Source organism: Pelophylax lessonae, assembly GCF_965119305.1.
Source record: "Pelophylax lessonae genome assembly, chromosome: 5".
NCBI lineage: Eukaryota > Metazoa > Chordata > Amphibia > Anura > Ranidae > Pelophylax > Pelophylax lessonae.
The window spans coordinates 67,878,193-67,892,071 of record NC_138772.1 but is presented as its reverse complement, the minus strand read 5'-3'; the positions used below and the strand labels follow the sequence as shown (position 1 = coordinate 67,892,071).

The 13,879-nt window shown below is 42.5% G+C and overlaps 1 protein-coding gene across 1 annotated transcript in view; it reads right to left on the bottom strand.

Moving 5' to 3' along the window:
• Positions 1-13,879, bottom strand: part of LOC309556052 (macrophage mannose receptor 1-like) — a 161,324-nt gene that overhangs the window by 116,672 nt on the left and 30,773 nt on the right. The window contains exons 4-5 of the mRNA XM_082258344.1: positions 3,754-3,915; positions 331-444 (exon numbers count right to left, since the gene is read on the bottom strand). Of these exons, the coding sequence (XP_082114470.1) occupies positions 331-444; positions 3,754-3,915 (276 nt within the window). The remainder of the gene's footprint in view (positions 1-330; positions 445-3,753; positions 3,916-13,879) is intronic.

The window sequence follows — 13,879 nt, the reverse complement described above, 5'->3', positions numbered from 1 at the left end:
CAACGTGGAATTGCATTTCCAGCCTCAAAGAAGAGTAAAAATAATAAATTCTGTGACACAAAATAGCCTGCACCTGAGCACTGTAGACACCATGGTAGTCAATACACACATTTATCTTAAATTCTATCCTACCCCAACATTTCACTTTGATTCAGGAAAGAGAATGCAATGCAGCATTTATCATGAAAAAAACACTGACTGGAGATGGCCTGTAAAGAGTGTATATAACCCAAGTGGGTAGGCTTGTTTATTGAGTCCAACCTGTTAAATGATTTATGGTAGAAGTGATTGGCCGGGTGTTAAATAAATTTAGAAAAGTCAATGATTTACCTGGAAGCCAGTTAAGGTATCGGAATGGATTTCCATTGTCCCACTTCCAGCCAGCGTTAAAGTCCAGACTATTAAGACCCAACCATAAGGGTGCTGTAATAGCATTGGTTAATCCTACAAAAGAAAAGGACATAATATATAATAAAAATATTCAGAAGCTCGAACACAATTGAACCCTAAGATAATCAGTGAGAAACTTGTTAGCATGCTCATGGACAAACATGAACTTAAAAAGTAATGAGGGACTGGATACCAATCACCCTTTTCATCAAGACTGGTTATGAATTAAACTGTACATTACTCTTGTAACTAATCCCTCAAGCCCTCTACCCTGCTCACCAACTCTGCATGCATGCTTTTTTTTTCTTTCATCTCTACATACATTACCATTTTCAGCTGTGCAAGAAAAAGAACTCTACAGATGTTGTACTAAAAAGAAACCTAGATAGCAGGAGATAACAGATTACGCAGACTGCTGAATGGCTCAGGACAGGGACATACTCCTAACCTTTCTCCTTCCTGAGAAGCCATTGCCTCAATTAGTCAATTTATCAAAGCGAACAACAAATGGCATTGGTTGGCTTTCTAATTAAGCCCCGTACACACGCTACGAATTTCCGCCGACCGCTCGTCCGTCTTTTGTGGCATGCTAGTCTGATGTGGAAAGTGAAGAGGTTATTTTCATACGAATTTTCCTGTACGACAGAATTCTACTTCAGAAGTGATGTCATGTGTTGGATTGCTTTGTATGTGTTCTTTCGTCTCTGAGCATGCCTAGTCTTGCTCTTAAGATTTTTTTCCGTCAAAATCTGTACTAATGAGATGAAAATCGGACGTTGTATTACGGACGACAAAAATTTTATAGCCTGCACATCAGGATTTTGTCAGCCGAAAAGTCGGAGTCGGCTGTCGAAAGCACCATACTAACAATCCGAAAATCGGCAGATCGGTCGTCAGACGAATTTTCCCTTCCGAATTTCTTATGGTGTGTACGGGCCTTTAAGCTGGGTATATACTAGTAGAATTTTGTTTGACATTTTTCGTTGGAGGAACACTTGTTCATTTTTCTAATCATTGGTGGAGTTAAATTAACACACGTTTTTGACTACAGTGATAAAAAATTTGAAGGAGCGGGATGTAAATTTTTTTCTCAAATGCATGAACTTCTAACAAAGTGTGTGGTTTTCGTTCAATAAAGTCCACTCATTCTAAAATTGAATATAAAAAGCAAATGAAATCTTGAATTACTGTACTTTTGAACCACAATCAATGTACTGCAATTTTTTTGTACAAATATTCCTAAGAATTATTTTACAAATTTAAGTTTGACATTTTGCTAGTGTATATCCAGCTTTAGAATGCCCATGGCTGTAACTTGTAATCAAAAACATTTTTATACGATCCATTAAAGACATAACACATAAACATATACATGTTTAAACTTTAAAAACATTCAAATTAAACTGATCAAAAAAAGTATCCTTTCTTCTTTAAGGTCCCATTCACATGAGATCAGATGGATTGGGTAATCCCAACTGGATTGAGTAAAACTATGTGGAGTCAAACCCAAAATATAAAAATGTAACACAGTATATTGCAGGTTGCCAGTCACTAGATAGTCACTAGACTGCATTAGTTTTCTTTTTCAATAAATTTTTTTTCTCTTTTTTTTTGCCTGGTAATCTTGTAAATAACACACTGGGGAGTTGCTTGCGTGGCTATCCTTACACCTCCACTGTATGTATGGAGGGAGATGTGGTTTTCACCCAGGCTGGACTTCAAACATGTCTGTCTTTGTTCATCTATGTTACATTGGGGTGGGGAGATTAGTAGTTTACAGAAGAAAGAAAGGATTGTTTAATGCTTTAATTTCACCTTACAAAAAATGACAAAGTCCCTGCATTTCTGGCAAGATCGACAGGTATCATCCATATTTGATGAAAATGCTCTTAGCCTGAAAAATCAAAACTAAAGTAACCACCACATCTAAAGGCTGGTAAGCTGCAATAAATTACATTTTTACTCCAGGGTTTAGTTATCCTTTAATGACAGGTTCAGCTTATCTCAAACACCCATATATATTAACTCTAAAACTAGGGTGACCAGACCTCCCCAGTTTTCAGGGACAGTCTCTGATTTTAGGGGACTGTTCCCAGTAAATAAAATGTCCCTGATTTCGACCCAGTTAAAATAATGTGTCCCTGATTTCTTTCCAGCTTTAATAATGGTGCCCCAGGCAGGGTAATCAATCTTAGCAAAATTTCCGTCATTGGCCCGGAGCAGGAAAAGAGATAGGAGGGGTGCCTCTGCTCTGGGGTATGTTTGGGGTTATTGATGATGTCACATGCTGATATTACGTGGTCTTCCAAGTCCCTACCCGCTCAACTTGTGCAGACTTTGTTGCGGGAGGCAAGGACAGGGCAGCCATCAGACATTTTGGGGCCCCTTACACAGCTTTAGGCCTGGGCCCCTCTGAGCCTGACCATCAACATTTTGCGGGGCCCGCCCTCTGGCCGTCCCACCGAATCTGCCCACTGGCCATCCGACCGAGTCCTTCAGTGCACCCACTTCTATTTTAACACTTTTACAACTTAATGAATGAAAATGAATCCAATCCATCAAAGAGACATCCCCATATATTCAGCAAAGAGACATTCCAATCCAGTAAAGAGACGGCCTCATATATACAGCAAAGAGATATCTTAATCCAACAAAGAGACAGCCTCATATATTTAGCAAAGAGACATCGCAATCCAGTAAAGTGATGGCCTCATATATTCAACAAAGACACATCCCAATCCAGTAAAGAAGACAGCCTCATATATTCAGCAATGGGATATCCCAATCCAGCAAAAAGACAGCCTCACATTTTCAGCAAAGAGGCATCCCTTCAGCTGCATCGGCTTACTCTGCATCCTCCATGCTTTAGCAATTGCTAGTTACTACAGCAGCAACAACTCTGTCTTGTTGGTTGGGGCCTGGGTGGCTGAGCCCCTCAGAATGCCTGGGCCCCCTACATGTGTATGGGCTGTCCCCCCCTGATGGCTGCCCTGGGCAAGGATATGGACCACTTGCCACCTTGCTCTTGGTTGTAATGGTGACCTGCAGTGGACATATGTGCCTTCACTCCTGACCCAGAGCAAAGGTTTCTCATGTGTTATTACACCATACCCCTTTAAGCCCCTCCCACTGTTTTGCACGATTTGGCCACAACCAACATTTGGTGTGGCATGGTTCTTCTGCCAATATTATTCCTACCCCCCTGTTCCATCCCACCCCCCAATAAAAGTGGGCTTAGACTACCAATTATTTTCATAGTAAAGTTTGGAATGCCTTTGATTCTGCTTACATTGTTATTATTCTTCCAAAGCTGTCGATGGGTCTTCTAAGTTCTTATCCTTATTTTTCCTCTCCATAACTCACCTGAAATGTACGTTTGCTCATGTAGTTCAGTTATGCTTAATAACTCAGCATTCTGCTGCTGACAGCTCCTCCGCGCTTGGTACCAAGTCAAAGCTGAACCGGCAATGATCTGATAGTCGACACCAGTAATGGAATCTGTTGTCCACCAACTTTCTATTTTAGCTGAAAAGACAAAACAGGTTTAAAAGAACACCATCCACAAAGGTTGCCAAATGAATGAGCTTTTACAGTACTTGTGGACAATAGTGTCAAAAAAGGTAAACAGTTGAATTCATCATAAGCACACATTACCCTAATGACAACAGGTCGTAGGTAGAAAATCTGCGACAATGATGCTGGAGCAAATTGGATCATGCTTTGCTGTGTTTTTTTTTTTTTTTTTTTACCTTCCTCTGGATCAATTGTAGGTAAAGGATTGTGTATATACAGTAGAATTGTATCATTTATTTTTCCCTTATTGGTTGAACTAGATGGACTTGTGTCTTTTTTCAACCAGACTAACTATGTAACTATGTGGAGAAAGTAGACTGCACCTGCCTACACACCAACAAAGTCCTCCCTCCTCTCTTTACACCAATGACCACCCCCTAAGCCCCAAACCCTCCAGCCCAGTAAGTGTCTTTTTATATGTGTAGCACTACTCCCTTGGGTTCCCCTGGGTTACTCATAGCAACAGCTGGTGAATTCTTAAGACTTTAGATTCTTGGCTCAGCCAGTAAACAGTCCAGGGGATTTGGTTTTTGTTGTTTTTATTTTATGATGGGATGGGAGAAGGGATGAGTGGGATACTCCAACTTAGCAAACTATGCACAATGTTGAGGACTTATATCTATGTTGAATGCGGCAAGGCCGCTGCTTCACCCTGCCACTGAAGTGAAGTATATGAAAGGTGAACTACTTGGTAGATTACTCTTCAAGGTTCTACTTGACACCCTCTTTACACTCTTTAGGGTTCTACTTAGCACCCCCTTTACTACTAGCTGTGTGAGCTGACCTTCTGTCCACTGACCTCACTGGAGTGGTCCCTCTTCCTGGGCAGACCCCTTGACAAGCCCCTGGTACTCATGGACAATGTTTTTCCCAGGTAGCTCTGTTTGCAGCTCCACTGTCAGCTTCTCCAGGACATTCAAGGCTCAGCTCCACACCTGGCTCACCAGGCTGACTGCCTGTGACCACTTTCCTCAGACTGCAGAAGGAGAGACAGCCATCACCCTCTTCCTGGGACTCTGCTTCCCGCCATAGATGCCCTGTCACATGTGTCCTTGGTTTTTATGGTCAATCCCAGGATGCACTGCGGTGGTGCCCTTCCACTGGGACTGCCACAAATTCCCATGTGTCACTGGCTAGGTTTCCTCCACTGTCCAACATGCTCCCCTATTGGATACAGTGAGGACACTCCCTCAGACCAAGTGACTCACACCTGGACACATGTAACAGGCATAACTAACAGATCAGGCTCCCCGATAAGCAGATGGAGCAAAACAAATGCTCTTTCCTAGCACCTATCTAGGAGGGTGCTACATATGTATAAATAAACCCACCAAAAACCTGCCCAACCTCTTCTGCATACCCCAGTCATCTTGAACCCTCTTCTCAGTTTTACTTAGCTCTAGGCCAAACACTGTATATTTGGCTTTATTGTGTTGTGGAGCTTTGATAACCTATTCAAAATAAATGGGCTGCTTAAAGTGATTGTAAAGGCTTTTTATTTTACTTGACTAAAATAACAATTGTGTCATACTTACCTGCTCTGTGCAGTGGCTTTGCACAGAACAGTCTAGATCCTCTTCTTCTTGGGTCTACCACCGGTGGTCCACACTCCTCTCCCCCACCGAGTGCCTTCATAGCAAGCGGCACTCGTGTGCTGGCTCCCGAGCCTCGCTTTCAGTGCCCATAAGACACACACTGTGATTTACAGCAGCAGGAGCCAATGGCTCCCGCTGCTATATTTCAGACAATATGGAGGGAAAGACCCTTCCCTCTCAGCTGGATCAAGATCAGCCTCAAGTATGTATTTAGGGGGGCTCCAGGAGAAGCTGCATGCAAAAGGTTTTTTACCTTACTGCATAGACTCTTCTGCCTTTACAACCACTTTATTGTTAAATGTACCATGCTGCAGCCAGAGTTGTATAAAGTACTCGAAACCCATACTTGAGTAAAAGTACAAGTGCTCGATCAAAAAGTGACTTGAGTAGAAATGGAAGTACTCGATCAAAAAGTGACTTGAGTAGAAGTGGAAGTGCTGAATCAAAAAGTGACTTGAGTAGAAGTGGAAGTGCTCAATCAAAAAGTGACTTGAGTAGAAGTACTAAAGTATTCAACATTTTTTGTACTTAAGTATTGCAAGTAGTTTTTTTTTAAATTTTGCTACTCAAGTACTGAAAGTAAAAGTACCAGTAGTTCTGAAAAAAAAAATTGCTACTCAAGTACTGAAAGTAAAAGTACAAGTACTGTGTTATGTAGTTATTAAAGAAAGAAGTCAAAAGTTTAAACATCATATTGTTTTTTATTATTTCAAATGCAGCTTTTATTTATACATACAGTAGCATTTATTTTCGTATGCGCTGATAATACACATGTTTTGAGCTTCATGAAACCTGCCATCTACTGTTCTGGCAGTGGTAATTTTTATAATAGTAACGAGTAACTATGCAGCACAAAAAAAAAATATCGGAGTAGAAGTATTAAAATCATTGAAAAAATGTAGTAAAGTAAAAGTGGAAGTAGGAGAAAAAAATTCTACTCTAGGAAAGTACAGATACCGCCTTTTGGTACTTAAGTACAGTAGTGAAGTAGTTCTACTTAGTTACTATACATCTCTGGCTACAGCACACTGGAGTGGGCCCTAAATGTTGCCCCCTCTAAACCTGCCACGCCATACACTGACCCTTGATTTCCCTGTAAATACTGCCTTGTCTCCATACACATCACCCCATCCTCTTTTCCTATCTCCTTGGATGTGTTACTCCACAAATGCAATTCCATAATTTTTTTTAACTTCTTTCACTTTCTCGGGTTTCAATTTACATCCACTTGTGGTGTTTCATGGATTTCTGGAAAGAAGCTGGTGCCGAGAATTAGGTGGGAACAAACAGATCCTGGTCGAGGGGGCTGAGAGGAAACTCAATGTGACTATCTGACATGTGGGATGATCTCTCCTGTTGCTGCCCATTGTTTGCTGTGACCCCTTTCCTCTGTTGCAATCTGGACAGTGAAGTGTGTTATCAGGAAAAGAGGAAAAAGGAAGCAACTCACTTTCTAAAAGGTTTGTATAATGCTGGGCTCAGGCCTGCAGGTCATTTCCTCCTCCGGCAGAAAAACCAAAGTTCTTAAATTTGGTTTCAAAGTCACCAATGTTACACACTGTTTATGTAACCAGCCGGAGGCCGTATTCGTGTGTTTAACCACTTCAGTTCCCACAGCTTTATACGTCTCATGGATCAGAGCGATGTTTGCATTTCAGATTTGGCATGCAGAAAACCATTGCATACTTGCCAACTGTCACTTTTTTCCTGGGACAGTCCCTGCAAATAGGAGCCTGTCCCAGGTAATTTATATTGTCCCTGGAAGCAGCTGTTAATCGGGCTGCCCATAAATGTTACACAGAAGTAGTGCAGCTGAATGGGAGACTTATTCCAACTCTGCTACTGTGGCCTTAAAGCGGAGTTCCGGGCACAAAATCGGTATTTTTTTTTTTGTGCCCCTCCTCTAGCTACACATAACCTGAAAAGGAATTGGATAGTTTTTTGTTTTTTTTTTGTATACTCACCTTGTAATTGAAGATCGTAAATACTCACCTCAGGGTACTTCCTCCTCCAGCGCCGAGGCTCACCCCGTCACTTCCTGCCTCGCAATGATTCCTGGGAGCTGAACGTCATCGCTCCCAGGAATCAATGCGACGGTACCGGCCCCGCACGTCACTTCCGGGCGACGCCGCATTCCCCTGCTAAACAGCTTCTGGGCATGCCCAGAAGCTGTTTACGAATGCGGCGCCGCACCGGAAGTGACGAGAGGGGCCGGTGCGGCGCATTCTGGGAGAAGAAGACGCGGAAGAAGACACCGAAGAGGACCGCGCCGGCTTCAGCTGCCCACAAGAGAGATGGAAACGTTGTGGAAGAAATTTTCAAAGTAAGTATTTCTTCTTGCAGGTAAGTGCGAACCGGGACAGATCAGAGGCTAGCCATTGTGGAATGTGCTAGCCCTGACTGTCCCGGGGGTATGTTCAGTAAAAAATCATTTCTGTGCCCGGAACTCCGCTTTAAATTTGAAATTCCCATTTTAATTTCCTGTAATTCTCTCTATATTGAGTAGACCCTATAATCTGATAAATAGGCGAGATTAATTATGCAGAGTGGGCGGAGCTTCAGGGAAGTGGGTGTGGTAATTGATAGCTGTGCTCCAAAGTGTCCCTGGAAATTTTTTTTACATTTTGGCAACTATGCCATTGTTGTGTTCTAAGTTCCCTCCTAGTGTGATGTGCATACAAGCCCGCTCCCACAGACCCCCACAACCAACAGGCTATAGGGTTCTGGGGGAGATGCCTTAGCCCTCATCAGCACTGGGACTAGGTACTCCCCATTTTGAGAACATGTGACCTAGTATGGTTCAGGGGGGGAATGGATACTTGCTGCCCCCCTCTTTCCTGCCCTGTTAGGCTGCATGCTTGGAATAGGGTCTGTTATGGATGTTATGGTTTGAATATTAAAAGGGAACTCCACACACTTTTATTTTGTTTATTTTTGCCAGGGGGTTCCCCTTTATATTTGTATTAGACCCTAATCCTGGATAAGAGTCTCCCAGATAGCAAGCAATTGAGCTTTAAGTTTGAAAATGACTTGCTAAACTATTGCTAGACTTGCCAGGCTTCACAAGTTTGTTGCACAATTGCAGCGAGCAATTCCACATTGCATGACTCCAAATCAACTTTTTTTTAAAAACATTTAGTTAGGTTGCGCAGTAGTCATCCCACCACTGGGGTCACTGTGGCTGAATTTTCATGCTGTAGACTTGAAGAGCTCTTGCTGTAGACTCATTACTGCAACTTTGCTCTTTCTAGAGACCCGCTACGCAAATTTGCTGAAAAATTGGAAAAGTGTCAACCAGAACTTCTGCTTAAGAGCCGGTTCACACTACATCGCTCCGACTTAGGGGGCGACCTGTGAAGTCGCGTGCAGTGTGACTTCGGCGCGACTTGCACGGACTTCATAAAATGAATGTCTATGCAAGTCACTCCAGGTCGCCCCGAAGTAGTACAGGACACTTTTTCTAAGTCGGAGGGACTTGTGTCGCTCCTATTAGAACCGGTCCTGTACTACTCAATGGACCGCGACGGTGCGCGACTTGCCAGGCTGACCAAGTCGCCTGACAAGTCGTATTAGTGTGAACCGACACTCAGTGAAAATGTGCAACAAGTTAACAAGACTTACAATTCAACACTGCCACAAATTGGTGGCAAGTTATCCTTGCGATCTAGGCTGATATTGGGTTTAAGGTGGAATCACACAAGTGAGAAGAAATGAATAACATAGGATGTAATGTGAAAATGCACATTACCAGAAAAAAAAAAAAAAAAAACTGTTGTAGCTTTTCCACAGCCTCATCTCATTTCCACAATTACATTTCAGGTATAATCAATATGTATACTTATTGTGACGATCTATCATTTCAGTACGCTAATCCTAATTAAGCAACATGCAAAACATGTCAGATGAGCCCACACTGAATACCTTCTGATCAACAGAAGTCTTGTCTTTAAGTCCTGGGAAGCTGGACTTAAGATGCAATTTGAAACATTACAAAAAGTGTTGGTGTTTGGAATCATGTGGTCTCTTTAGGGGTGTATGTTAAAAAATGGTTTATATTTGATGCTATACATTACCGATCTTTTCTTTTTTTTTGTTTTAGAAAAAAGCTAAAAATTATTTTATTTCTTGTATACCAGACTGTAGGCAGGTGTCTACTCTTGGGACATGTACTGCTTCATGTTACTGAATTACACTATGTGTAACAGGCTGCCCAGGGAGTTAGGAAGGGGTTAAATCTGCTTACTTCTGGGTGTTCATAGCTCTGACCCCTTGTGGAGGGCTATGAATACAAGGGGAGGCAGTCTCTCAGGGCTCTCCTTCTTCCACATGGGAAAAGACAGGAAGGAATGCTGCCTCATGCGAAGCTGAACTCTGCATGTGGCCTCCCTTTTGGGGTGCCCAGTCAGGGTACCAGACATTGGATATGGACTCTTATGAAAGGACTCTTCTTATTAAGAGGTATGAATTGGGCAGCCTGAGCTGCTAGGTGAAACTTGAACTGTGTATGGAGGTTTCTGTGAAAGACTGTCACATCAATGTTGTAATTTTTAAGAAGTTTAAGTAAAAGTTCTTAAAGTTACACATGCTTGGTCTGAAGTACCTACAAATGGATACATGTAAGAGTGTATCAAGGGGTTAAGGGCTTGTATTAAAAAGGGGAGATGTTCACCATGGAACGGTTAACCGCTTGCCGACCGCCGCACGACTATTTACTGCGGCGGTCAGCCCCTTACAGGCAGAGCGACGTAGTACTACGTCGCTAGCCTGTGAGGGTCTAGGGAGCGAGCGCGCCCCCGGAGGCGCGCTCCCGCGCGGTCACGGACCCCCCCGTGCGTGTGACCGGCGGACCCGGTGTCCGCCGGTCACTCGGCGATCGTCGATGCAGAGGGAGAAAGGCAGGCGGCTGATGTAAACAAGCCGCCTGTCATTCTCCTTTGTGTAGAAACAGTGATCATACGGTTCTACTATGTAGGACCGTTGATCACTGTTCCTACAGCTCAAGCCACAGCCAATCACGCCCCTAGGGACACACACCACCCCTCCCTCTCAAAAAAAGTTAACCCCTTCCCTGCCAGTGTCATTTTTGCAGTAACAGTGCATATGTATAGCACTGATTACTGCAGTAATGTCACTGGTACCCCCAAAAGTGTCAAAAATGTCAGTCAAGGGTCCGATCTGTCCGCCGCAATGTCGCAGTACCGAAAAAAAAAATTGCAGATCGCCGCCATTACACGTTAAAAAAAAAACACCAAAAATGACAAAAATCTTTCCCTTTGTTAGTAAACGCGATAACTTTTGCGCAAACCAATCAAAATACGCTTTTTGCGATTTTTTTTACCAAACATAGGTAGCATAAAACAAATTGGCCGAAAAATGTTAAAAAATTTTGATTTTTACATTTTTTTTGGGGAATTTCATATAAAAAAATGTGAAAAATATTGTTATTTTTGCAAAATTTACGCTCTTTTTTTGTTTATAGCGCGTGATCAAAAAATCGCACAGGTGATCAAATACCACCAAAAGAAAGCTCTGTTTGTGGGAAAAAAAGGACGTCAAATTCGTTTAGGTACAGCGTCGCACGACCGCGCAATTGTCCGTTAAAGTCACGCAGTAAAAAATCGCAAAAAAAACCCTGGTCCTTTCGCAGCCAAATCCTCCGGGGCTTAAGTGGTTAAACATGTCCAACGTGGCAGATGCATTATGGGCAAAGTACCCAAAATAGGAAAGAGGATCTCTAAAAAGTAACCAACAAAGTATAATAAAGTGATTTGAGAAAGTGTGCCAGGGGATTACGAAAAATTGCACTGTGAAGTTTGTGGTGGAATTTTTTGTTTTCATGAAACACATAAAAGCAGGAAGGGAAGTACAATGTAGAATGATCAGTGGAACATGGACACAAGTTCACTGGTAGGATCGCAGCAGTCATTGTTACCTATCAGTTATCATGTAGCGGAGGTCTACCTGAAATGATACTCCAAACACAAATGTTGCTGACACAGAGGATATGTAGACAGAGAGTGATCAGGACCTCTTGTTGACAGAAACATTGTCGGAGGTTAATGATCAGAGCAGATGTTTGGTGTTATGCCAATCAGATGCCTGCGCCTTGCCTAAAATAACAATTATATAACAAAACAAGCACCAGTACCCTACACCGCCTACAAAAAAGAAAAGATAAAAGAAAAACATTTTTTTTAAGGGGTACATAGTCTTTTACATATTTTTACACACCTGAGAAGAGTAACTTAATGGAAATCTATAGGCAGAATAAAGAAAAAGGAAAGGTGTGGTCTCTTAATTGCATTAACAAAGCAATTATCGGATGAATATTCGTACATTTATTTATTTACTTTTTTTGTGTAGCACTGCCCCCTAGGGAGCTGCTGGATTGGATTCCCCTGGGTTACCCATAGCAACAGTCCGTTAAAACTTGTCACTTTAACTCTTGGCTCAGACAATGAACAGTCCAGGGGATTTGTTTTTTTTTGTGTTTTATTTTGAACTGGGATGGGAGAAGGGATGAGTGGGATACTCCAACTATGAACTATGCACAATTATGAGGACAATTAGCTACAGTGTATGTGGCAAGGCCGCTGCTTCACTTTGCCACAGAAGTGAAGATAGATGAATAGGCTCCTGTTCAAATTACTCTTCAGGGTCTCAACCGGCACCCCCTTTCTTTCTTGCTGTGTGTACTAGCCCCTGTCCACTGACTATCACCGGAGTGGTCCCCTTCCTGGGCAGACCCCTGGCAAGCTCCCTGGTACTCACGGACACTGTTTTTCCTCAGGTTGATCTGCCACTTTCTCCACAGTCAGTATCCTCTGGACATCCTGGCTCAGCACCGCACTTCTGGTCCACTATGCCGACTGCCTGTGACCACTTTCCACACTGACAGGAGGAGAGACAGCCATCACCCTCCTCCTGGGACCTGGCTTTCCGCCCAAAGACACCCTGCCTCATGTGTCCTTGGCTTTTATGACCTATCCCAGGATGAACCACTGTTGTGCCAACCCACTGGGACAGTCACAAAAGCCTGTGTGTCATTGGCTGGGTTTCCTCCACTGTCCAACAGGCTTCTCTATTGCATACAGTGGGGACACTCCCTCAGACCAAGCGAATCACACATGGACACATGTAACAGGCCTAACTATTGATCAGGCAGAGCAAAAACTATGCTTTTCCTAGCACCTACCTAGGAGGGTGCTACATCTGCATGCTGGTCTCATATCGAATATAAAGAGGTTAACTTCCAAAAATTCTCATACAACAGAATACAACATCAGAAGGGATGTGATGTGTTTATTTGTTTTGTAATGTATTATTTAGTTTCCAAGCATGTGTAGTCTTGTGTTCAATGTGTTCAAGCTTTAGGAAGCGTTGGCTAGCATCGGCTGGCTTCGAGACAGCACTAATAGGCATTTTTGCCAGAAAAGTCCCACAATTGTATCTAGTTGAGCCTAAAGGAGTATCCCACTCATTCCCTTCTCCCATCCCCTTAAATACAATAAAACCACAAAACAAAGACGCCGGAGTTGTCATTGTCTCAGTGCTCACACCCAGGGCCACAGCTCACAAGGGCTGGAGGGGTAACCGGTACCGATGGTAGACTCACATCAGACCACAGGCCTGGAAAACCTGCTACACTGTCATATACCTCACATTGGTCTTTTAGATCCCCAATGTCTCATTAAAAAGAACCTGTCGCCAATAACACCATCACATACAGGACCCCCACATACACGCACATACAAACGTAAATACACACGTTGGTGGTGCTTATGTATGAAAAAGTCTATTGCGATACACATGTTACATGTCGCTGTGCATGCCCGAGTGATAGCTGTAATTCTAGACCCATTATTCATGGTTATCTCTAAATTTAATGTAGTGGCTTTTAAAGGGTCAAGAAAATATAGGGTACCAAAGTTTGTTTCACGGGCAGCATCAATTTTAAGCCTTGACATGTTGGGTTTCTTTTTACTCGACACAACCTAATCTTTAATATTTTACCAAAAAACGGTAATATATTGTGTTTGTGTTTCCTAAAATTACCTTTATTGTATTTTTTACTGAAACTTTGTATTTCATAAACCCTTGCACTAATATTGCGTGACATAAAAAATTGGAACTACCACTATTTTATTTTCTTATTTCATTTTCTTGGCTGTCTGCATTCAGAAAATATATGATTGGGGGTTTTAACTAATGTTCAGGCCTAAAATAATTTTTTAAATGTGTACAAAAAATGTAAAAAAAAGTCCTGACAGTGAAAGGGTTCAAGTATATGTTACCCCAAAAATGAAGATGCAATATGTGTG